General features: G+C 43.2%; 1 protein-coding gene across 1 annotated transcript in view; it reads left to right on the plus strand.

The window, feature by feature from the left end:
• sipa1l3 (signal-induced proliferation-associated 1 like 3) overlaps positions 1-23,582 on the plus strand; it is a 68,273-nt gene that overhangs the window by 29,445 nt on the left and 15,246 nt on the right. Inside the window, exons 2-8 of the mRNA XM_037123293.1 lie at positions 5,339-5,431; positions 13,999-14,721; positions 14,874-15,849; positions 18,324-18,454; positions 21,244-21,432; positions 22,004-22,178; positions 23,221-23,324. Of these exons, the coding sequence (XP_036979188.1) occupies positions 14,239-14,721; positions 14,874-15,849; positions 18,324-18,454; positions 21,244-21,432; positions 22,004-22,178; positions 23,221-23,324 (2,058 nt within the window). The 5' untranslated portion in view covers positions 5,339-5,431; positions 13,999-14,238. The remainder of the gene's footprint in view (positions 1-5,338; positions 5,432-13,998; positions 14,722-14,873; positions 15,850-18,323; positions 18,455-21,243; positions 21,433-22,003; positions 22,179-23,220; positions 23,325-23,582) is intronic.

Consider the following 23,582-nt stretch of genomic DNA (forward strand, 5'->3'; position numbering starts at 1 on the left):
CTGTGGGAGCTGCAACAGCTGTGACGGTGTAAGTCACCCCGAGGACCGTCATCACTGCTGCACACACACACGCACACAAACACACCCAGTCTCACCGCACACCCATGGGGATAGAGGCCGAGGCCAAGAGCAGAGCTGAGGGCTTGTAGTTTGGCTTTTTTGTTGTCTCTCTCCCATACGTCTCTGCATTGTGAGCAGTCAGCCAAGTATCTCTATTACAGTCTTCATGTCTGTGCGGTTTGTGTAGTCTGACCTAACAATGTAAAGACGGAAATGGGTCTGGCCTTGAGTGTGATAACAGGGTGTTTAGGTGATGAGTTGCAACTTCTTCTCTGCATGTACTGGCACCTTTTGTAGCAAAGAAACATATGTATATCTTGTCAGGAATGTATTTGTCTGGCCTGAGTTTGGATCAAACAATCAGTGAAGCTGACTTGTTCGTTCAACACATAGAAGTCGCCTGGTCTCATGTCTGGCCTGCACATCACTGCACAGGAATGCGTCTGGCACTTTGTTAGACAGGCAGATAAAAAATGCGGGCCTGGCCCCCCACAAAATGAAGATGGTAATCGTTGCTCTGAGCCAGCAGCTCCCTGACGCCAGGTGATATGTCCTGATGAGCCAGGAGCATGGCTGTGTGTTGGGAAAGTGTCTGCGTTCTCTCTTTTATATCGTATGATGTAAATATATTCGAGTCAGATTTGCCTTTCAAAATCTTCTACTTCTTCTGTCACCAGGTTCAAGCTTTGCAGATGTAAATGAACAGCCTCTCTATGCAGCTGGCTCATGGCTGGTTAATTCAGCAGAGATAGCGTCTAAGACGACCATCTATAGAAAAAGCGAGGAATTTACTAGACTGGATTATGCTATGGAAACAAAAACAAGTAACAGATGCTGCAATCCTGCTGATGAGGGCACTTTTACAGCCCTAGGCTTTTTTCGTGTGTTTGAAGAGTTTAGAGCCCATTTTAACATGCTTTGATGGTCAGGAGACATGGACATGGACATGACATGGCCAAACGGATTAAACCACAGAGGAGCAGATCTGAGGTTTCTGTGCAAACATGAGTAAAGAAGCACCTTGAATCAGCAAAGTTTGTTCCAGAAATGCACATGCAGAGTGTGAGAGAAAGCTTTGCTGCAGTCTGCTGCAGCGACAGCACACATCAGACTGCAAAGTGACCAGCTGACAGCCATGTTATGTGGATTACTGTGTTCTGTCTTTTTATTTACCGCTCCGCTCTCTCAGGTTGTGTGTCCTGATTGCCTGCGGCCCGACGCCTACATCATACGTCTTTTAGCTGGTGCACCTTCCCGTTCCTATGGCAACCAGCAGCAGCGTAGTGATCAAACAGCTACAGCAGCATTTCCAAGTGTTTTTTTTTTTTTTTTTTTTGGTGAAAGGAGCTCTGTGTATTGCATATGACTTCATCACTGTATTTTCCTCTTATGTTGCCCAGAGTTAAAGCACACAGTCAGTGGACTTCACTCCTGGTCCTTTTAGAAATCGAGAAATGTCTGATTTTGTTTTTGTCAAAGAAGCTCAGATTTGAGTATTAATAACACAGTGTAATTATCAGTTTCTTAGCAAGTATTAATTAAAGATATGAGTCCTGATAATTAATAGTTGGATCCAACACCCACACACATACAGCATGTTTGTGATTCTTTCCAAAGATGCTCTCTGAGTAGTTAATTGCAGTCTCAAACAGTTTGATGGATGGCAGTAAACATGGTGTTTGTTGACTTGTTGCAAGACAATTTACTGCTTGATGTGTATCAGATAATGCAAACTGTGCATGCTTACTTTGCAGATTCATACTTGAAATAAGTGTATCATTAATCTCATACTTAATAAATCCACCTCTGATCGAACACAGCAACACAGGGCTGCTTGAAGAGCATGTTGTCTGGTTTCATTCTGCTTTTCTAGTGGTTTGCTCTCATGCGACACTCCCACTCCATCCTGAATTCATCTTAATGAAGATCTCCACAGCGGGACAGAGCCACGTGTCACTTGTGCGACCCACAGAGGGAAGAAGCAAGGCAAGGGTTTTTTTCCCCCAAAAAACCCGCATTGCTCCACTTCAATTCGAATAAGTCGAGGTGGCCAGAATCAAGAGGAAAGACAGAGGGGCGTGCAGGCGAATAGAGATGTGAAAGGGATGAAAGTGTGGCAATCTCCACCTCCCGGTGTTGGAGTGTGAATGGGGCTGCCCACCCCTCTCTACAGGGGGTTCCCTCCCTCTCCTGCAGCTTGTGCACTCATTATCCACTCTACACTACAGCTTAATATGCAGTCCTAGACACAATATTCAGAGGAAACTGAAGTGACTGATGGTTTATATCTGTGTGAAACTATACAGAGAAGAACATTTGTGTTTTTGTATATGTTGACAGCAGCCTAAACAAGATAATGTAACAAGGGGGCTGCAACTAATGATTTGTGTCATTATGCATTACATATACACATAAATAACATAATTGCCCAGTATTACTCATTCGAGCTGGCAGTAGTAAAAACACTCCGAGTCACAAGTCAGCTTAATTGCCTTATCATAAAACTCATCAGTCGAATGTCCAGTGCTGAAGACACCAAGTAAACAGACTCTGATGAATAAACAATCATTTCTCATGCGTCGCACAGATATTTTGGCAAACTTTTCAGCTCTCTAGAAAAAAAACATGCTCTTCTTCAACTCACAGTACTTGTAAAAACTTGTGTAGGCTGAAGTGTGAAGGAGTACTGACACAGCAAATGCCGTGAAATATTCATGCATCAGAGCTGTGACAGTAATCCTGTCTTAATCACAACATACTGCCAATGATGATGAAAGCACTGACATGCCTGCAGACACATATACTGACTCGCTTTTTATCCCAGCAGTGGGGGTTGTTTTAGATTTGCATGTCTTCTCTGAAACGCCCCTAGCTGATTAATGTATTTATTTATATAATTATTTATGCTGAACTTGTGGTTATACAGTCCTGAATACATACTGTACTGGATGTACACACGCACACACACAAGGAGAAAGCCGACTGTGTTCTGGCTGTGTGACAGTTATTCTGTCTGGCAGGATTCAGAGCCACAGAGAATGACTCCACTACTAAATATACGGTAGACTCAAGTCTTTACCAGAGTCCCAGTCACATAAATCGACTTTCCACCCTGTACGTGTGGACATCTGCTCTGCTCTCTGCACTCCACTGCTTCACATAAAGATTCAGTGATGTTTAGATGTGTGGTGTTTGTGGAGGCTGCAGAGGTCGTTCATCTTCATCCTGATATTCATGAATCTTCTGTTGAACTTGTTCTGTGGTGTCTGTTGGGACCTTAGCTGTTATATCAGGCAATCTCTACAGCCAGTAGACCGTACAAGTTGCCCACACTTTTAAAGATCGATAAGAAAATGATGTAAGAATGGCTGTCGATTTTATTCTCAGGTACAGGTGCGCGAGGAATAGCAGCAATGCCACAGATGCCAGCTTTGGTATCCTCCTGTGTCAAGCCTGTGTCACAGAGGTGATGACTCAACCCTGTGGCAATCTGTGAGGTTGTAGGTTTGTGGTTAACCAGTAAGAGTCCCTTGTAGAGCCTTTTTGCCAAAGTCGTCTGTGGCTGCGACTCGTGGTTCAGGTGGACTTTGTGGAAGTCTGCTGATGCCAAATATCTGCCCTTAAGCACCTATTCCTGTTTTTGGAAGCCCACACACTGTATCTCTTGACACATAAAAACTGGACTGTAAGTATGACAACTTGCAAAGAAAATAATAGGACTTGGAATGATGGGTATGCAGAGCAGACTTTATTCCATGAGCTGAAGTTTTGGCAGCAGTGTGCCTGCCCAGAGCAGAGAGGGAAAATCTTGACAACATTGTATTTAAAGCTTCAGGGGTAACCTGATGTAAGAAATCTACTGGTTATAAAATGCATATTTTAGTAGATTTTTTTGTTTTTTGTCTTTTTGTCAAAATGGGTCACAACATTGATACTACAGCAACAGGCTCATGGGGCTTTCCCCTTCTCTTTTCATGCTCTTTTTTTTATATTTAGATATTTATTACAACACTATTAGCTGAGCAGCCAATCAGAGTAATTTCTCTCAGCGAAAGGCTCTGCTGCAAATTCAGTGAGCTCGGACAGATGAAAAAGCCGTCGACAAGGGACACACCGTGAAAGCTAGGGCCAAAGACGCTCGCTGCTGGCCGACCTTCGGCCTGGTGTGTTGAGGCCCGAACACAAAAGCTTCAGTATAATCACTTTAAGGCTGAGGCTGGGGTCTGCCATGGTTGGGAAGTTTTCACTCACAGTTTAATTTCATTTTCAAAGCAGTGAAGTGAAGCCTGAGCCTTAAATCCATGCTGACGCTAGTGAATTTAAAGACTGACGCTTGGCTGTAGGAAAGTAGACACTCAACACAAGCACTGACCCCTGTCCACCCATGCTCCCCCCCCCTGATAAGGACAGTCTTATTATGCTTGCCGTGGCAGGATAAGTGGAGCCTGATTGATCAGTATTGATTAGAACTGTATTTGTCAGACAGTAATGGGCCTCCCCCACAGGGCATTATCTGCCCCTCCTGTGGCCCCACTCCACCCCTCTCTACATGTCCCACTTGTATTTGAAGGCCCCTCCCCCCTCTGTTATTGGGCCCCTTGACCTCTAATCAAAGTGCAGCCCCCTTCACTTTGCCTCCTCCTTTATACAGTATTTCCGTCCATGCTCAAGAAGAGCTGAAAGATGAGGATGAAGAGAAAGTTGGAGCTGAGGATTAAATCCATTTGCTGTTTTAATTTTTGTCCGATTTTCCTCATTTCTGCTTCAGTATATAAGTTAATATTGAAACGTCAGTTCTTGCTGAAGCAAAATGCTGTGAAACCTGCATGCCATTGGTGTTTTTAACTCTGTTTGTGTGCAAGCCAGTCCATGTTTATGCAAACGTGTTTACAGTACAGATGCAGCACAGATAGACCGCCTGGGGCATCTTTGTTCAGACTCCACACAAACAATAGACATGTCTGTGTGGATGACCTGGTGAGCGTGGAACTGATTACAGCTGCTCTGCAGTAACACACACACACAGACACACCCTCAATTATTATTACCACCACACACAGATGATGTTAAAAACAAAAGGTTTAAAACAATATGTTGAAATATGAGTTTATGTCCACATGTTATGCATTAAATTGTGAAATATGTTTCACGTGTGTAAAGCGAAAACCTCGACTGCTTTTAATAGGTAGCTGTAAAATGTAAAATTAGCTCTAGAGCACGACTTCAAGATGTCAACTGCAGTTTAACAAGATTTGTTTTTCTCTTTTTGTTCTTACAGAGTGAAAAACTGAGCCTTCCCTTCCTGCACTGTGACGTCAAACCTCAGCACACCTGCTTCACCTGGAGACTGCACCACTGAGAGCAGAGCAAGGTAAAACAAATACACTTGATGTTGCACAAATGAATGTCTAAGCATTTAACAGAAACTTCATATTTTGTTTGTTTTAATCTGAGGCTGGGGTAGATGAACTTGGCAGACTGTTACTACTTCTCCTTCTTCTAATTATTATTATTATCCGCAGGTTATAATATTGTGCACTGGTCATCAGTTAAATCCCGGTCCTGACTTCTTATGTGGATTAGTGTGAAAAGACATTGCAGCTTATTGTATTAGTCTACCATTGCTAGTGGTTATTCTCTCTGATTCAAGTAAAAGCTCACAAATTCTTTGTTTAGATTATTGGTTGTTGTAGCCTTGAACATTATCAGCAGCCTTGTCTGATTTACCGAACTGTTGTGTGCTGGCTTCAGGATGCACTGTCTGTATGTGCCAGAGTTATCTATCTTTAAATCTAATGTCTACTAAGGTGCTGGAAATACTCATTTTGTTACTCTGTAGTCTTTAATTTCTGTGGTATTTATAGAAATACTTTGTTTTGTCCATATGGCCATATTTTGAAGCCAGGACTGTCTTTGACTCCCTTTCACTGCGCTGTGAAGCAAGAGATCTAATTTTTAGAAAACTGCAGTATGTTCAGCAGAGTTAATACATATCTGTATAAAAGGGAAACTGCATTAGTGATGTGGGGGTGATATGATAACAGTTTAGTTGACACTGGACTATGACAGGCAGAAGGAGAAATAGGTCCTATACAACCTAATGTTATTTGAAATAGATTGTTGTAATATTGTGGTTACTTTCTGCTGTGTCCCTGTTGATAACACAAATATCCACCCCAAATTACTGAGTTTACAAATCAATCTTCTAATGTGAAAATTGATCATAGAACAGAAACATTTGGACCTGAAGTATCACTGTTTTCTGAATCATTCCACACACCGCTTGTTAAGTGTTTTCGGTCAGAAAGGCCGCCCTTTAACCAGATGTAAGAGGCTCATGAACACCTGACGGCAAGTCTTGAGTTGCAAATCCTCACCAGCTCTCACCCTGCTGGCCTCTGACCCAGAAGGTGAATTTGATTATTTAAGAAAATCCCTCACCAAACCAGAGAGATTGAAGTGTCTTAAACAAGCGCAGCGGTATCTAAATATTTATTTACCCAGCTTGACCTCCTCTCTGTTTTTCTTCTCGACTTCTATCGCTATGACTCCTTGTTCTATTCTCACCACCATTCATGAATTTCAGTTGAATCTATTCTCGCTACATCCTGCTCTTCTCGCCCCTGGTCTTCCTCCTCCTCCTCCTCCTCCTCTTTCTCACGAGCTGTGTCAGTGTCATGGGACAGCAGTCCAACAGACAGACAGGCAGGCAGATGGAAGTGACACTAGCGACATCAGCGGGATTCAGCATAACAATGTAGACGGAAATCGGTGGAGACAATGACAGCGGGGCCGGGAGAGACTTGAGGAAAAGACTGGGGACGAAAGTGAGTGGAAAGGAAAGCAGCGCGACATGGAGAGCGCTGCAGCTCGGTAAAGCTCCAATCTGAGAGGGAGCGATGTCTCCTCCAGATAAGCCAATCTGACTTACAAGCCTGATATAGTCCCGAGTCAGAGGAATCGACTGTTTATTTCCTCCTAGCCCAATGTTCTGATATGTGACTGTTGTTTTCAGTGTTTCCTGTAGAGTTTTGTTGTTGATGGAGGGGGCTCAGGGTAGTTTGTATCGGAGGCTGTCAGACTTCCAGAATCGCCTGCAGTTTGTGTTGCACATTACAAATTTGTGCTACCGCTGTTAGGAATTTAAATCAGGAGAAAGCATTGCTCTCTTATAGCTGAATTCAAGCATGATGTCTGGTCAGTAGCTCCATTTGGCACGACATCAAATTTGTTTATCAAATCTGTTATTGTGGAAGGAAAAACAGGTTGCCTCTACAATCACATCAGGAAAATGGAGACAGACACTAGCATTCATCCTGTAACCTCTCATCATGCTGCTCCACTCCACAGCACAATGAAACATCCGCTGAACTTTACTCACAGCCCCAGAAAATTCACCTCTACCACTTCGTCTTAAAGACACTGACCTTTCAGTGATACACTGATGTCTTTTAAGTTTACACTCCTGTGTAGACCTCCTTTTTTTAGAGCTGTTTTTGCTCATGAAGTCACAAGTCTTCATAAGCAGAGTGCAAGTTCAGGTCTGTGAGTGCTGATACCATGGATGATGCCATACCTTAAACCTGTCAGGATTATGTTATCACCTTACCATCTATATCTCATTAACTTCTTCAGCTCTAGTTGTATGGTCTTATTTTTATCTATGTTTTATATATTGAGGACATTTACATTATGGTTCATTATGCACAAATACCAACATCAGAATTCCTCAGGTACAGCCTAAAATGCTGGAGTCTGTATTAGTGAGTACATGAGGCTATGTACTGATCCAATGCCACATGATTTATTTGTTTGAAATGGGACCCTCTCCTCTCCAGCAGTGTTGTGTACACCTGTATGCAACTTAACAGATACTTTACTGAGCAAGTAGCCATCAACGATAAACAGCAGGTGATTTGTTTAGCCTTAAGTACATCCACTGCTGTTAATGGTAATAACAGCAGTATAAATACATTTTTAACACACTAATATAAGACTGGTAATCAGTATCGGCTGATTCACAAAGTCAGTTTGTCGTGTCAAAGCATACCTTGAATGTTTTTTTCTTTCAGGTCTTCATTAAATCAGATCCAAGTCAAGTCTCAAGCTAAAGCACAAATCCTGTCTCTGCAGCTCTACTTTTTTTTTCTTTGGCTCGTAAAAACCAAAAAAGGTTTCTGTGTTGCCAATAGAACACACCTTTCAAATAGTCTCACATGAACTGAGGTTATTTTTATGTTTACTCTTGTCTTCAGTTTTCATTAATCTTTTAGCTGCCTCCAACTTTTTCCTTCTGATTGATTTGAGGTCATTGTGGGTCCGTTCACGGTCAATGCAGATCTGATGGCGCCTCCTGGTTCGTCGCTCCTTCAGAAGCCGTGGTGGCATGAACACTTGACATGCTGTCCCTGCCAGCCTTGTCTTGTGTTGTATTACAGCGTCATGCTCTGCTCCTGTTCCTGTCTGCCATCTGCCAGTCATATGTACCGCCATCTGTTCTTCAAACCAGCCCATAATCTAGCTCGCACTCTGGCATCGTTTACTTAATTTAAACACTGATGATGTTTTATGTCTGGGGATTTAATTAGTTATTTATTCTTAAAACCGTGTCTGTGCTACCGTGACACAATGGTTAAGAGTAGATGTGTGCATTTTCTTTCGTCATTTACATGGTCTTTGTTTTTGACTGTCGCTTGCCATTTCACATCCCTGCTTCAATCACAGATATAATTAGTCTGCTTTCTGTTTTGGCAGCGACAGAGACAGAAACATATGGCAGGTCTATCTCTCCTCATCTCTGATCCTTTTGCATTTGGGACAAGCTCTCAGCTGCACTCCACGCTGATCCCAGGTCAGCCTGCTCTGTTATGACATACCAGCGAGCAGCAGCATCAACGGCATCTCCTCCTTCCAGAGTACACTCATTCCTCTGGAAGCTGCACCCCTCTGCTAACTCTGTCATTACTACCATCTAACCGGTGTAATTACCAGCCTCGGTGTGTGTTTGTGGTGCATGGGCCAAGCATGCATCATGCAGAGCAAGTGGGGAGCGGCTGTGGAGGGAAAGAGCATGAATGGGAGAGTCAAAACAGGGGAGGTATATCCTAGAGCTAACTAATTACTATATGTGAGTAATTAAAAGGCATTAAATGTCTGCACTGTATCTTCTGAAGTCTAAGCCAAAGCTGCATGTGTCTGCTTAATTCTTACTGCGTTTGATGCAGATGAATTCTATCTTCTGGCGTGTTTCCCTCTGGATTTTTTTTAACCCTTTCTCTGTAGTTGATTTTATACTGCTGAAATTTTCACCTTATATTTTGATATATTCCCATCATACGGAAGAGTTAAAATGGCGCATAATATTTCTAATTTTACAGATTTCTCCACTTACTTTGAGAGTGTTTGTAGGTGATGATTTGATGTGTGTACATCAGGAAAACAGATTTTTAGTATAAGAAGTTGGGGTTGTTTGCTTTTCCAGACCACAACTTTTGGTTGCCGTCTTTTAGTTTCTTTCACAGAGGAAAACCTAGTGGTGTTATTGAAAGCTCGGGCTAAACATGGCCGTTTTAGTTGAAATTATTGTGTTGCAAGGCTCACGCTCAAATTCACTTTAGAAAATCAAAAATTCCAATTTTGGTATCGGCTGATATACACAGTGAGTACAATAATAAAACAGGCGAGGTAAGAACACTGAAACAGATTAAAACCAAGTATAAAAGGAAGAGTGAGCAAGTCAGGAACAAGCAGTTATGAAAAAAGTGTTATTTGGAGGAACAGCACGAACTTGCCTGATGTCCTCCAGCGGCTCATCTGTGAGCTCGGCCTCCCCTGGTCTTTGGCCCTGACCCAGGAAATACAGTAAAAAATGACAGTAATTCCTTATTCTTTGGGTGTCAGGTATGCTTGTTGCTGTGGGCCGCCGTCTCTGACAGAAGTCACTAGTATAGATCAGACCACCCTCTCTCTCTATTGCCTCTCTCATCAGGCACCTCAGACACATAATGAAGCCATTCTGCTGGCCTGCAGCTGGGGCGGATAATCTGGGATTGGGTCTGATAGTGGATCACAGGACAGCCGTCCGGATGAGGAGAGACTCTGTCAGAAAGCACGATCAGAGCGGCAGCCTTTGGCCCGGAAGTGCCTGTGGTTCTCCTAAAACAAAGACATGATACATGTGCGTGGCCGTACGACTATAGGGGGATTTTGTTTGCAGTGAATGAGTTCTGTTTATGGTGCTCGTGTGCGTGTATGAGTGAATGAGTAATGCAGTCTTGGAGCCAGAAATGAATTCAGCGAGGACTCATAAAAGGCGTTGTGTATCATAAAACACACACAAACCACTCTGAGCTGCCTCAACACAATGAAAAGCTCAACGTTATGCAAATGGGACTTTATAATGAGATAGTCACCCCAGGAGTCGACATTTTTCTAGGATTCACAAAAACTGAGGCAGCTGGGGAGAGAAAAGCACAGATTTGTTCTCATACCGAAAATTGTTCCTGGTGAAAGTTCTGTAAATACTATTAAATATAAAGAGTTGACTATTTATACCTCTTTTCAGAGTGTGGCCTCTGAATTTTAAACCGCAGTGCTTCCATGTGTTATATCAATATCAGCGAAGGCACTTAGATATCCCAAGTGATTACACAGTTAAATGTTGTGTGTGGGTGTGTCTGTTGATATTATAATCAAATTCCTTCAAGCCTTTTGTCTGAGGAGTGAGAAGTGTTACCACTCCTGTCTGATTAATCATAGGAAAGAGTTTTACAGTGAAATTTGCAAGGTCAGTCGCTATCTGACACAAAGCTGACCATTTTGAAGAAGAAGCTGCATCAATGAGCGTGTGTGATTACATTTGTGCTTGAATTCCATGTTGTGGTGCAAGAAACTCAGAAGGAGGTTTCAGAGCTTCATGATGCAGGAATTATGAAAAGGTAAATGGTGGAATATGGAAGACATAATCCTTGGGAGCTAATGTAATGTAGATATTTGAATGACTTGACTTTGGGGTTTTTCGGAGAGACTTGTGCTGATAAAGGAGCTTAAATTCAGGAATAACGAGCTGGACAGGAACCTGAGATGAAAATTTAGAAGAACTAGAAGCTAGAAAACGAGCAATTTGACTACTGCACAGATAAATAGACTGAGCACATTTACATTTTAGACATTAAGCCGAAGCTCCCATTCAAAATTCAAACCCCTTACTCTTAATATCATATACTCCATATGCATGTTGGGTTGCTTAATCTGCAGGTCTTGAATTTTTTGTCCTCCAAAAAGACTCTAGACGGTACTTAACAGTCTCAAATATTTATATTTTGCATGCTATTGGAGGTAACGGTGAATGTAAAATATTTTTGTATCTGATTGTTGTTTGGCGACATTACACACTTAAAAATTAAAAGTAGTCCTGTTTGATATCTACAGTAGCAGCAGTAGAAGCTCATTATCCTGTAATGTGCAAGTGTTTGTTTCAGCAAAAGCCTGAAAAACTAATTGAATGAATCATTCTTAATTTGTTAATCCATGCATGCATCATCCATTTTCTGCTAATTATGCAGGTCAAGGTTGCAGTTATTTAATTAATTACACTGTTATTAATTATTATGTGCTGCCTCCGAGTACTGAAAACTTGATTTGATAACAAATAATTGACTGTATCGTCACTTCTGGTTTTCCATCATGTTTTCACACTTTGGCATGTATGACTATGAAGCACAGATACAATGTGGTATTATGCTTGTCTTTAAAAAGTGTTAAAGGTTTTGAATGTTGGAATTCTAGATAGGCATCATGCTCTTTTGTTCTCACAGCACAGTTACTCAAAATACAAGCCCGATTTGTTGCAATGCTGACAAAATGTTAGCCAATTATTAATAGTTTTGACATATTTGTATCATATGTCCTGTGTTGACAGGATATCTACTGAAGTTAACATGCTAACCAGCTAGCTCGGCCTGTCCTGGCTGAAAACTGCTGTGTTGGCGATGTCAACAAGTCAAAAATTGCATCTTTAGATTAAACTTAGTAAACCCGAGTTCCCAATCATCCGGCCCACCCACAAACAGCAGACTTCACAAGAATACAGTGTGTTTGTTGTTCAAGGCTGCCAAGATCCCGCTGCCAGCATATTGTCATTGCTTGCTGTGTTAATAATGGTCATCCAGTGGAGTCATAACCACATCGCAATATTCTCGAATATGAATTCCCAGCCGGTCAGTGTGAACAACCACATCATTCACAGCCCAACAGTGTGAGCGTGACTTGGACCTGTTGTTCTGTACTGATGGTGACTGAAGGGTGCAGTGATTCAGTCTGCTGGGAACTTAACAATGACCAGCGTACATTTTTTACCTCACCCAACATTAAGTAAACATGATTATGGAGTGACCCTACACAAGTGCAGTGTTTGTGTAAAATGGCTGTAATAAATCATCACATTAAACCTCAGGAGAGACTAAGGATGCTTCTAAGTAAACAAGATTCTTTCTAAGGCTGGTGGATTTTGAAGACGTGATGCACTGTGACTGTCCTATTAAAGCATGCTGCTGTGGTTCACTGAGCAATGAACCGCTCTCCTCCTTGCTCTTTCTTAACTGTCCGTTCACTCTATTTCTGGATTTACCCCAACTCACCGCTCAGGCTGTTGAGTGACATTGTTGGGTCCATTTCAGGGTTAAGCAAACACTGATCAACATTTTTCACCATTGTTTGACTTTTTATAGGCCAAACAACTAATCAGTTAAGCGAGACCAAAAAATAAAATCTAGTTTTGTTGAAGACATTTTAACATGAAGAGAACGATCTTCCTTGACTGATTTTTATGCCTAAACAAATTGAATAAACAAACACTGTGTTTTATGGCTGAACAAAGAAACTGCCCTTAAAGGACAACAAATTTTCATGAGGTTTTACTTGTTTATATGTGGCGGACCCTGCCACCTTTCTAGCTTCAAACAGTGTTCTTGGGATCTTGTTTTCCTCAGAGAACAGCTTGTTCATTCAGGAAAAGATCAATATTTATGAGTTTGTATTACTTACTCAGTTTGATTTTCTTCTCCAAAACTACATAGTACCATTTTAACTAATGATTGTGTAACACTGTGTACCATAAAACCATCATATTTTCCAAGATTATTATTGTACAGTGAAAATCATAGTTGCAGGTCTGTCCTGAAGCTCCTCTTCATCTTTGTCTCAGAGTTGTAGTTTTGTGTTGTTTTAGCTTCACTTGGAGCAGAATAGAGTAGCTTCTGTGTCTCAGCCATGTGAAGATCAGCGCCAGCAGAATGGCAATATCAGTCATGAGCTGACTCCAACACACATATAAATTTATCATCACTGTGGGTTTGAAATGAGAGACATGAGAAGTGAATCTGCTGCAGAGGTGCTGAAGTGTTAAATTATCTGCGTGCTCTGCATTCCCTCTGTTTGGATCTGCATTACTTTCTAGTCTGATGATATTAGCTGAAGTGTTTCATTGGTTTTAATCTGCGGCAGAGCGGCCACAGCCTGCATGTCCTGTGGGTGATGTTTGCGTGTGGATGCGCACGCACTGGAGTGCACAGCATGTGAGATAATAATATCCCTTGTCAGCCTCCTGAAGATTAGCCTCGACGGGAGAAATCCTCTGTCATATCCCCTCACCTACACTCTCTCTCTCTCTCTCTCTCTCTCTCTCTCTCTCTCTCTCTCTCTCTCTCTCTCTCTCTCTCTCTCTCTGTGTCTCTCTGTCTCTCTCTCTCTCAGTCTTATCAGTCTTTCATTGTTGCATAGTTGAGTGAGTCGGTCACAAGCTCAGTTTTTCATGGTGCCTGTGGAAAAAAATTGGGTCACACGAGCCCTGATTTCAAAAAAGTATTTCATATCTAGTTTGTTCTAGTTTTAGATTGATTTTGATTGGTTTGAGTAATTGTTTTTTTCTGTTTTTTACAGATCTGCATTAGCAGAAGATAATCCAAGAAGAAGAGGAACGGTCTTGACCCACGCTGGTCCTCAATGGACCAGTGAAATCTCTGCCACCCTGTCAGTTCAAAGCTATGTTTTTGGGAGCTGGAGGCCGTAGCACCATCAGCCGAGTGTGTGTGGGGCCCCTCCTCTCCCTCTTTCCCAGCACCCCGCCTGACATGGGATGCCAGCCCCCTGCCTACCTGCCCTGAGCTCTCCCGGGGTGCCATGAACAGCTACAGAGACAGAGGGGTCACTTGCAACTCCTCGGACCTCCTGGATGGAGGTGGAGGAGGTGGTGTTTTGCCCCAGCACACTCCGTTTCGCCACACCCCAAATGGCCACCCGGCTCCTGGCCTTGCAGACCCAGCCATGCAACCACGTATCTCTGTGCCCAAAATGGGTGTCCGGGCGCGGATTGCAGAATGGCCCCCACGCCGAGCACAGTCAAGGGAGTCGCTACTTGAAAATGGGCAGATTGGCAGCAATCGCCATGCAGATGACTGCTCCACAATTTCCTCATCAGTTCTGTCATCTGACATGGGGTTGGTGCGGGGAGGAGTCGCCAGGTTGCCACGGCGGCGGTCCAAGGATGTGGAGTTCAGAGGAGGAGGGTTTGAAAGAGGTTCACCTTTGAGCCTTAGAGTGTTCCCTCCACTGAGACAGCGCTCAAACAGCGAGGTGACACTGAGCGAACAGGACGAAAATGAGGTGAGTCTTCCACTGTTCATAAAACTGTGGATTTACTATGAAACTTAGGCAACCTAACATGACAACCTAACTTTGACTTTAATGATAGTAATGGGGACATAACTTCCATCCAGTGATGTCATCACAAACTTTTGTCCCTTCTGTGCTCCAAGGTGGAGGTCCGTGGAGGTGGCGGGATGGGGAACCTGTTCAGAGAATATGGCAGCACCTCCTCCATTGACATCCAGGGCATTCCTGAGCAGAGCTTCTTTGACATGCTGAGCCAGTTCCACCAGGAGAGGCCTGACCAGCGTAGCTCCGCGCCTGTACGCCTAGGGGAGCTGCTGCGCACTCCCGACTCACCACCAAACGCACCCCTCCCCTCTGCTCCCTCACCTGGTCCAGTAGGCGGGGACGACAGAGGGACAGGAAGGAAGGATGGAGCAGAGAGGGCAAGGAAGAAAAGTGGAGGGACGGAGTCATCTCTGGGCACCTCCTCTTTGTTCAGGAAACTTAGAAGCTCTAGTCGAGGAGAGCTGGATGGAGGGAAAGGAGATGCTGAGGATGGAGGTCGGGGTTCAGGGGAGGCCTCCTACAAACCGTGGGTCTGTCCCAAGAGCTTTGTCCACTTTGATGCTCAGAGTATCTTGTTTGATCTTCATGAGGCAGCGGCTCAGCGGGGTTATGCCGCCCAGAGGAGGAACACCGCAACAGGGGCATCAGCTGCTTCAGTGTCCCTGTCTGTCTCCAGATCCTCAGCTGTAAACGACCCGGTTTACTCCAGCATAGAGGACCTGACCCTGACCCTCGACCCTGGCTCCACCACACCCTCCCTGGGCGTGGACCCTCTGGACGGGCCTCCTGGAGCCCATAACTCGAGCCAACTACTCCTCTGCTGCCCCCACTTTCTCAACGAGACTGGCGGCCATGGGGAGCGCAACATCAGCTTCCTCAGCTCATCGGCAGAGCGAGGAGGAGACGGAGGAGGTGACGGAGCAAGGGGCTGGCTGAGGAGGAGTAACGCCAGCGTGTCAGTGCTGGAGGTGCCTATTGAACAACAGGTTACGAGACTGGAACGACTGAAACTGTACAGCATAGAGCATGTAGACCTGGGGGCCAAGTACTACAGAGACTACTTCCATGGAAGAGGTAATACTGAGACATAGATATCACAATAAGCATAAATATCCACTGATGTTGTCCTTTTTAAGAATCAAACACATCGAGGGAACATTGATTATACAGGTTTTTTTTATCATAGTAAAAAATTATGAAAATTGACAGAAAACTCTTTAATTCTCATGATCACTTGTATAAGGAGAGCATACTTCAAACAGGTACAGCACGCAAGGCTTAGATATTAGATACTTTCAGATACTTGCCCTTTTTCATGCAGTTTATGAGTGCTGAAAGATTTGGTCAATCTCAAGACGTTGTAGAGTGAATATTTACAGAAGAATTATCAGCACTTGAACTTAATCAAGTAGACAAGGTGTGACCAAGAAAGAGGGCCAATGAGAGAAAAGGAATGGAGAGGAAAAGAAGTGATGCTGATGAGGAAAGAGTGTGAGAAACTTTACATCAAGCATGTCAATTGATAATTTGGCCCTGAACCATACATACCAATCCCACTTCACATTCCGATTCTGGCTCCTTGTACATGTGGATTAGACAGTGTAGATGTTGTTTGTCCAACCAGAGTTTCTCCAGTGTCATTCTTCACATCTCATCCTGTGGCAGTTAATATCCAGCTGGACCTGAGCAGAGCAGAGTGGGCCGAGTTGGCAGCACTCCCAGTTTTTATTACACATGTACCTGCCACTGGACTGTTGGCAAATGCTGAGCTGATGATACACCACCTGCCTTTCTGCTCCGTCAAAAGTACCACTTAGTAATGTAGTTGTCAGCCAGTGTAGCTTTGTTTTACATCTGGTTTTCGGTGTCAGAAGTAACACCTAACTTCAGACAGGAATGGTGTGTGATGTGTGACCGTCCAGACGTGGATGTGGGCATTTCTTGTCAACATCACCCCTTCAGACAGTATGGATGAAACTTCCGCTTGGCAAGCATCATCTGGCTGCACCCTAATTAGTGACAGATGCTGTTAGGAGCACATGTGTGCAAGCAAGCGTGTGTGTGTGTGTGTGTGTGTGAGAGAGAGATAGGCCTGCAGCCACACAGATAAAGGTTATCATTCCAAAAATATGTTCATCTGCTGACTCTTCCAGCTTAGCTGTCCCCCACAACGCAACTGTGATTGTGCGTGTGCGCAGCGATGTTGCCCTGTGTGCACGTCAGAAAGCCTCATCAAAAAAGCTGACATTTTCACCACAGGACATGACATGGAAGCTAAGCAGGCCTGAGTCTCTAACGTCAGCTCCAGTCGGACGGGGGTAGAAGAGGAATACTTGTCAAGCTTGATTCCTCTGGAGTGTCTGGAGAATTTGTCGTTCAACTCCCACGCTGCCTGTGGTGTTGGCATTACCATGGCTTAGCTTAGGAGCTTTAGAGGAGGACATGATGATGCTCATGAAATGTGGTGATAACTTTGTCTTTAATGGAGGAATGTGTTTTTGTTGTTTGCTAATGCTGCTAACAGAAAGTAAATTTGTGGCTTATGACACCTAATTTTGTGTATTTCCTGGAGAACATATTTGTTCCTGTATAGTCTTATTTTGAGATATGTGTAGTCTAATTGTAGTTTATTCAGCATCTTTGTGGCCACACAATGATTAAGCCATTCAGTCTTTAGCAGCATTCATCATTTTCTCTGGATTATGCCTTGTGTTAGCTAAATTGATTTTAGAATTATGTGAGTATTGATTACTAGATAACATGTCATCGTCTTAGTCCTGTCCTTGACTTTACGCTCCTCTGCTGTCAGTCCTGCTAACTGCACATACAATGGCTGATATATTTTCTTCCCACATCTCTTTCGCTCTATCACACTCTTCTTATCTGTCTCATCTTTATCTTTCGATGGGTAAATGTATCATTTTCTCTGTATTACTGTCTATTACATCAAGTATCAAACACTATGGAAAGGTGGGATTGAATACCTAATTGTTGTTGAGATATTTATCTCTTTGAATTGTAATCTAGTCATAATAGTTTATTTTTTCAATTATTGGATTTTCTTTATATTCAGTTATTGTAAAACTGATTGTACAACAGGTCAAGAATTATAAGAGATTAGGGCTTCTGCTAACAATTGCTTTCCAGATTATTTGATTAGAATGTGCTAATATGTTAATCATAGTTTCTCAAAGCATGAGTTGAAGACCATAAGTCCACAACCTAAAGAAAAAAAAAAGCAAATTTCCGTATTTGAGAAGCTAGACGCAGAACGTTTTTGGTCTTTCGCTCAAAGAAATGATTAAATTATAAGCATTTTTCACGATTATTTAAAATCATGCATAATATTTTATAAAAGTCTACAAAATGTTTTTTCTATGAAACAATGAACAATACTCCTCACAATTTTTCAGAGCTCATGTTGACATGTTTAAATGTGTTGTTTTGTTTGACCAACAGTCTAAAACTAAAAAATATTCAGTTTTTTAGAAAACCAGTAAACCAACAAACACCCACATTGACACTGATCTCTGCTTGTCCTTCACCAGAGCACTCAAACTACTTTGGGACAGACGAGAAGATGGGCGCTGTGGCAATAAGCATCCGCAGGGAGAAACTGGAAGACACCAAAGACCTGAAAGACCAGTACCAGTACCGGCTCATCGTCAGGACGAGCGAGGTACGCACATCTGCTGTGTGTGTGTGTGTGTGTGTGTGTGTGTGTGTGTGTGTGTGTGTGTGTGTGTGTGTGTGTGTGTGTGTGTGTGTGTGTGTGTGTGTGTGTGTGTGTGTGTGTGTGTGTGTGTTTGGGGATTTCTGAGCGATGACACACTGATGAGTCAGTGTGAGCGTGCACGCTCAAGTTAATTCCTTAGCTACTGCCTCTCCTGTTGTGTCCTTACCTGTGATTCTCCTCACCCTTGTGCCCAGGTTTTAACCCTCCCTCTTCTCTCCTCACCCCCTCTCCCGTCTGCCAGTGGAAAATTCCACCTGCCCGCTCCCAGCTCAGCTCAGCAAAGCCAAACCAAATACTGGCTGCTCTGGCCAAAGTGTTTGGCCTGCTCTCAGTGGGAGCACACCCAACCACTTTTCCACTTTGATGAATCAAATACTCGTAATGTGTTAAATGGCAGGCGGGTGATCGGGAAGAAATTAGCTCCACTGCAGTCTCCATTAGCATTTATGTACATTCACATTCAGAATTCCTGCTTCCAGAGCACCAAATGTCATATTTAAAACTTTTTCATGATTGACATGTGGCATCAATACGAACCTCTTATTGACAGACAATTCATCTACAACTGTTCTGATAACTGATAAATCATTTTATTGTTATTTAAATGCAAAAAGCTACAGATATTTATAAGTTCCAGCTTTTCAGATAGGAGGCTTTTCTTTGACTTGTGCTGTGATTATCATTGTGCTTTGGACTGATGGTTAAACAAAGCAAGACGTTTTAATATGTCACCTTGGTCTCTGGAAAACTGTTATCAGCATATTTTGCCACTCTCTAGACAAAGAGACTAATTGTTTAGTCTGGAAAATGATTGGCAAATTCATCTGAGGCAGAAAAATTACTTGGTGCATCTGTGTCATGAGACATGTACAAAGGAGTCGGGCAAGAAGACCAAAAGTTTCATGCAAACTCCTGCGCACTGTCTAACTTGCAATAGTACATTTCTTGGTAACCTATTTCTAGCCGATCACAGAGAGCGCAGCTATTGTGATAGTCTCGTGTTTAGGTATGCACCAATTTATGGGCCAGTATTTGCCTGGTAAACAGCCATCAACCTATCGGTAAATAAGATGACATTCACTGATGACACTGGCAGATGTGTATTTGTAGTTTTACATCAATTTTGTGCTGGCACATTCATGAGCTACTCGCTCGTGACATCCCTGGCATCAGTGTGTGAGGCACTGTAAGTACTGAAAAGCTCTTCTCACAGACTAGGTAGTTGTATAGCAGCCTAAAACGACTTTTCAACAACAAAAGAACCTTTTATGTGAAAGAAGGTTGTGTTGTGTAATGAAGGCCTGAATGACCCTATAACACATCAATTAATTTATAGTGAAGTGCAACTAAATCTGAATCAGGCCAGAATTTCACTATCAGTGCATCCTTACTTCTGTCTTTTTATAGGTCATGTTAGAGAGGTCTGAGGTCTCCATGAATAGCTGATTTTAATATATTATTCAACTCCTGTGTAATGTTGTCAAGGTTGCTCAAACAAACAGCAAAGTTTGCCTCTGATCGCCATGTTCCTTCATCTGTGTACAATGTTGTTTTTAGCTGGATTACATGGTTGCCTGGCCTCATCACCTTAGCTCTGCAGTAACAATGGATCCTCTCCGCCATCTAAGTACACAGGGCTCAGCTAACAGACACAACCAGCTCACACAGGCCTGCTGTTCCCACACAGCGCGGAAAAAAAAGAGATTGATTGCAGACTTTATTCTCTCCCACTCAAGCCGCAGCTCCTCTCAAATATCCATCCCCCTAAAGTCTGTCATTTAATTCACTGCAGCAGTGCTGACACAGCAAGGTGGCGAGACTTCCTGTTTCTCCCCTTCTTACTCCTTCCATCATACACTTATACACATAGCCCTCCTGCTCAGCGTGTCACAGTCACACAGAAGCTGATGAGTAGAAACGAGCGCTCCGTAACTTCAGCTGCGTTGTGTCAATCAGGCTTCACTTCTCTGCGGTGCACACTCGAGTCTCTGAGGTTCAGCTGTCTCTCCGGCCCCTGCAAACTCCACAGTCTGCCATGTATTTTTAATGAAGCCGCATTTGTGTGTGTAGATGTACACGTGTGTGGGTGTGTGTATATGTGTGTGCAGCAAGAAGGAACAGCCCACTCCTCCCGACTGTATCTGAGGTTATTATAGTCTCACTGTTTTGAAGCAGGTCAATTTCCTCTCACCAGGGAACAGCACTCTGTGGCAGCACAATACTGAGCAGAATATTAATGCACAATACAGCTCAACTTAAAATCCTCCACACGGAGCACTTTCACTGTGTATAGTGTGCGTGTGTGCGTGTGGCTTCAGGGCAGCAGGCTGTTATTATGAGTAGTGAAACCATCCCTCATCTGATGGACCCACTTCAGGTTTGCAGGCTACAAATCACCCACCTCTCCATCTCCAGGCTATACTATAGCTGAACTTGGCCTCTGACCTCTCTCAATTAAAGTATACTCATTTCATTTTTACAGGGCTGCAACTAAAGATTATTTTGATTGTTGATTATTTTCTCAATTAATGTCACTGAGCCCAAGATGACATCTTCAAAACAAATGTAAATAGTTGGCAAATTATATGATCATTGACAACTTGTTACTAACTAACTTACTAACCCTAAACCCTGTCGTGTTCAAATTGAGTGACTCTAAATCGCTTACTGGAGGGCAGAAGCATGTATTACTCCCTTTTTTTTACAACATTGTTTTCTTTCCCTACATTCAGCTCGTGACCCTGCGAGGCTCCATCTTGGAGGATGCGGTGGCGTCTACGGGAAGGCACGGCACGGTGCGGGGTTTGCCGCTCAAGGAGGTTCTGGAGCAGGTCGTCCCCGAGCTTAATGTCTCCTGTTTGAGACTGGCGCTCAGCACACCCAAAGTCACCGAGCAGCTCCTCAAACTGGACGAACAGGGGGTAGGTTATGAGTCTGCATTTGCATTTTGTTTTTCAACTTATCTGTTAAACTGAAAATCTGACAGTTGATCCCTGCAGCAGCGATGTCTCCATTGTGTCTTCAGGGCAAAATACATTAAGTTTAAACAGAGAAACGCAGAGACGTATGGTATGCTCGGGTACTGTGTGTAAAAATGTCTGAGACCTGTATAACAGATTTAGTGTTGGTGCAAAGTACAGAATTGGACGGAGGGCTGTGAAAGCTGAGTAAAGCAGGGTGTGGTGTGTCGAGCATGAGTGTGTGACCATAAAAGCTTTAATGTTTAGCCATGTTATCTCACCTTTTATTTAATGGAGGTTGAACTGCACGGCCGTGGTGTTCTGCCAGCCGTAGGCTTGTTTTTGTTTGTGTAGGCGGTTTATACAACAGCCAAGTTTTGTTCAGAGTGAGTGTTTAAATGCATCGCTATCTCTAAACATCTACTCTGACATTAAGCTGCATTGGACTGCAGTTTTTCAGCTGTGTTTGATTGTGGTGTTTCAGCTGTGTGTGTGTGTGGTGTTAATGTTATCTCTCCGCTCTCTCTTGTAGTTAAGTCAGAAGCACAAGGTGGGTGTTCTGCTGTGCCGTGCAGGCCAGAGCACTGAGGAGGAGATGTACAACAATGAGGAGGCGTCACCCGCCTTCTCTGCCTTCCTGGAGCTCCTGGGGGAGCAGGTGCTGCTCAAAGGATTCACCAAATACGCCGCACAGCTCGACACAAAGAGTGAGTCTTCACAAGAACGCCTTTGGCTATGTTCAGACAGCAGGATAATCCGATTTGTTTCTCAATATAGATATGAAAGACTAGATCGTGGAGCTGTTATTTGTAAGTGATCAGTATCTGTATGGGTTGCTTTGGAGATAACACTGGCTACAAACACCTCATACAGCGGTTACATGGCTTTCAAGCGTGAAAACATGAGAAACATCGATCCATTATCTTCCCTTCCCAACGATCACGCTATCAAGTCACAGAGCATAACATTTATTTCTGTCCACAGACTGTTGTTATCTGTGTTGTTGTCCATACCACTCTGCTCGTAGCCATTCTGATGCCCCTCTGTCTCTGGATTTTATGTCACCGGCGTGTGGAGCGCTAGAGTAATGAAAATGACACAACCCGATATGAGCGACCACAGCGTCCAGACTGAGAAACATCTGTTGAAATTCAATTTGAATTGCATTTCAAACCACCACCAAATGTGGTTTGGATATGATTTGCATTTCATGTGTTTTGTTTCTTGCTGTCCAGACTTCCTGAAATCAGTCTGGATATGACAAAAATGTATTTGGGCTGGTAGTCTGAGCACAACCTTTCAGACATTCACCGTGTTCCATAAATGTATTGGCAATTCCACACAACGATGGTGATGTTTCCAGATCTCAGCAATTAAAACTCACCATGGTGTGCAGATAACACAAGCAGAAGAAGGTTATTTCATTTACTTATTATTCTTTTGCAAAGTTATCCTTCAATGAGAAACCTTAAATCTTCCTTAATGGTCCATTCATGTCTGCAGAAGATTTAAATGAAAGACACCTCGAGTATGTCTGCATGACAAAATCAAATAATTTCACAGATGGATGAAGCTAGCAATGTTATTTATTTTGCGTATTTTGTGTCTGTTAAGTGTGAAGTGACCGCAGCTGTAAGTCTTCATGAACCCTGCAAAAATCCTGTTTGAACCAGGAAGTGTTTTAACTCTAATTCAGCATCATCGTGTCATACGCTGTTAACAAATTTTAACTTTTGATATCTTCCTCAGCCGACTCTACAGGCACCCACTCCCTGTACACCACCTACCAAGGCTACGAGGTCATGTTCCACGTGTCCACCATGCTGCCGTACATGCCCAACAACCCCCAGCAGGTAAGAATTTATAAGCACCCCTTCCTAAATCCTGCACCATCACATACTGCAGGCCTGAGTGTTTCAAGCCAAGTTTATACAGCCGAGAAATACATCCATGAATGTCCTGTCTAGTCCCTCAAAGCCTTTCAAAGTCTGCCTGTGGTTTTTCGTTGAAGCCTTTTTCTCCGGGTTGTAAACCACAGCAAGAATTCATCAAGTGGAAACTCGTGACTTGTGTCACTCTCTTCATTTAGCCTCTTTCCAGTTTCATTCAGC

This window comes from Acanthopagrus latus, chromosome 2 (genome assembly GCF_904848185.1).
Source record: "Acanthopagrus latus isolate v.2019 chromosome 2, fAcaLat1.1, whole genome shotgun sequence".
NCBI lineage: Eukaryota > Metazoa > Chordata > Actinopteri > Spariformes > Sparidae > Acanthopagrus > Acanthopagrus latus.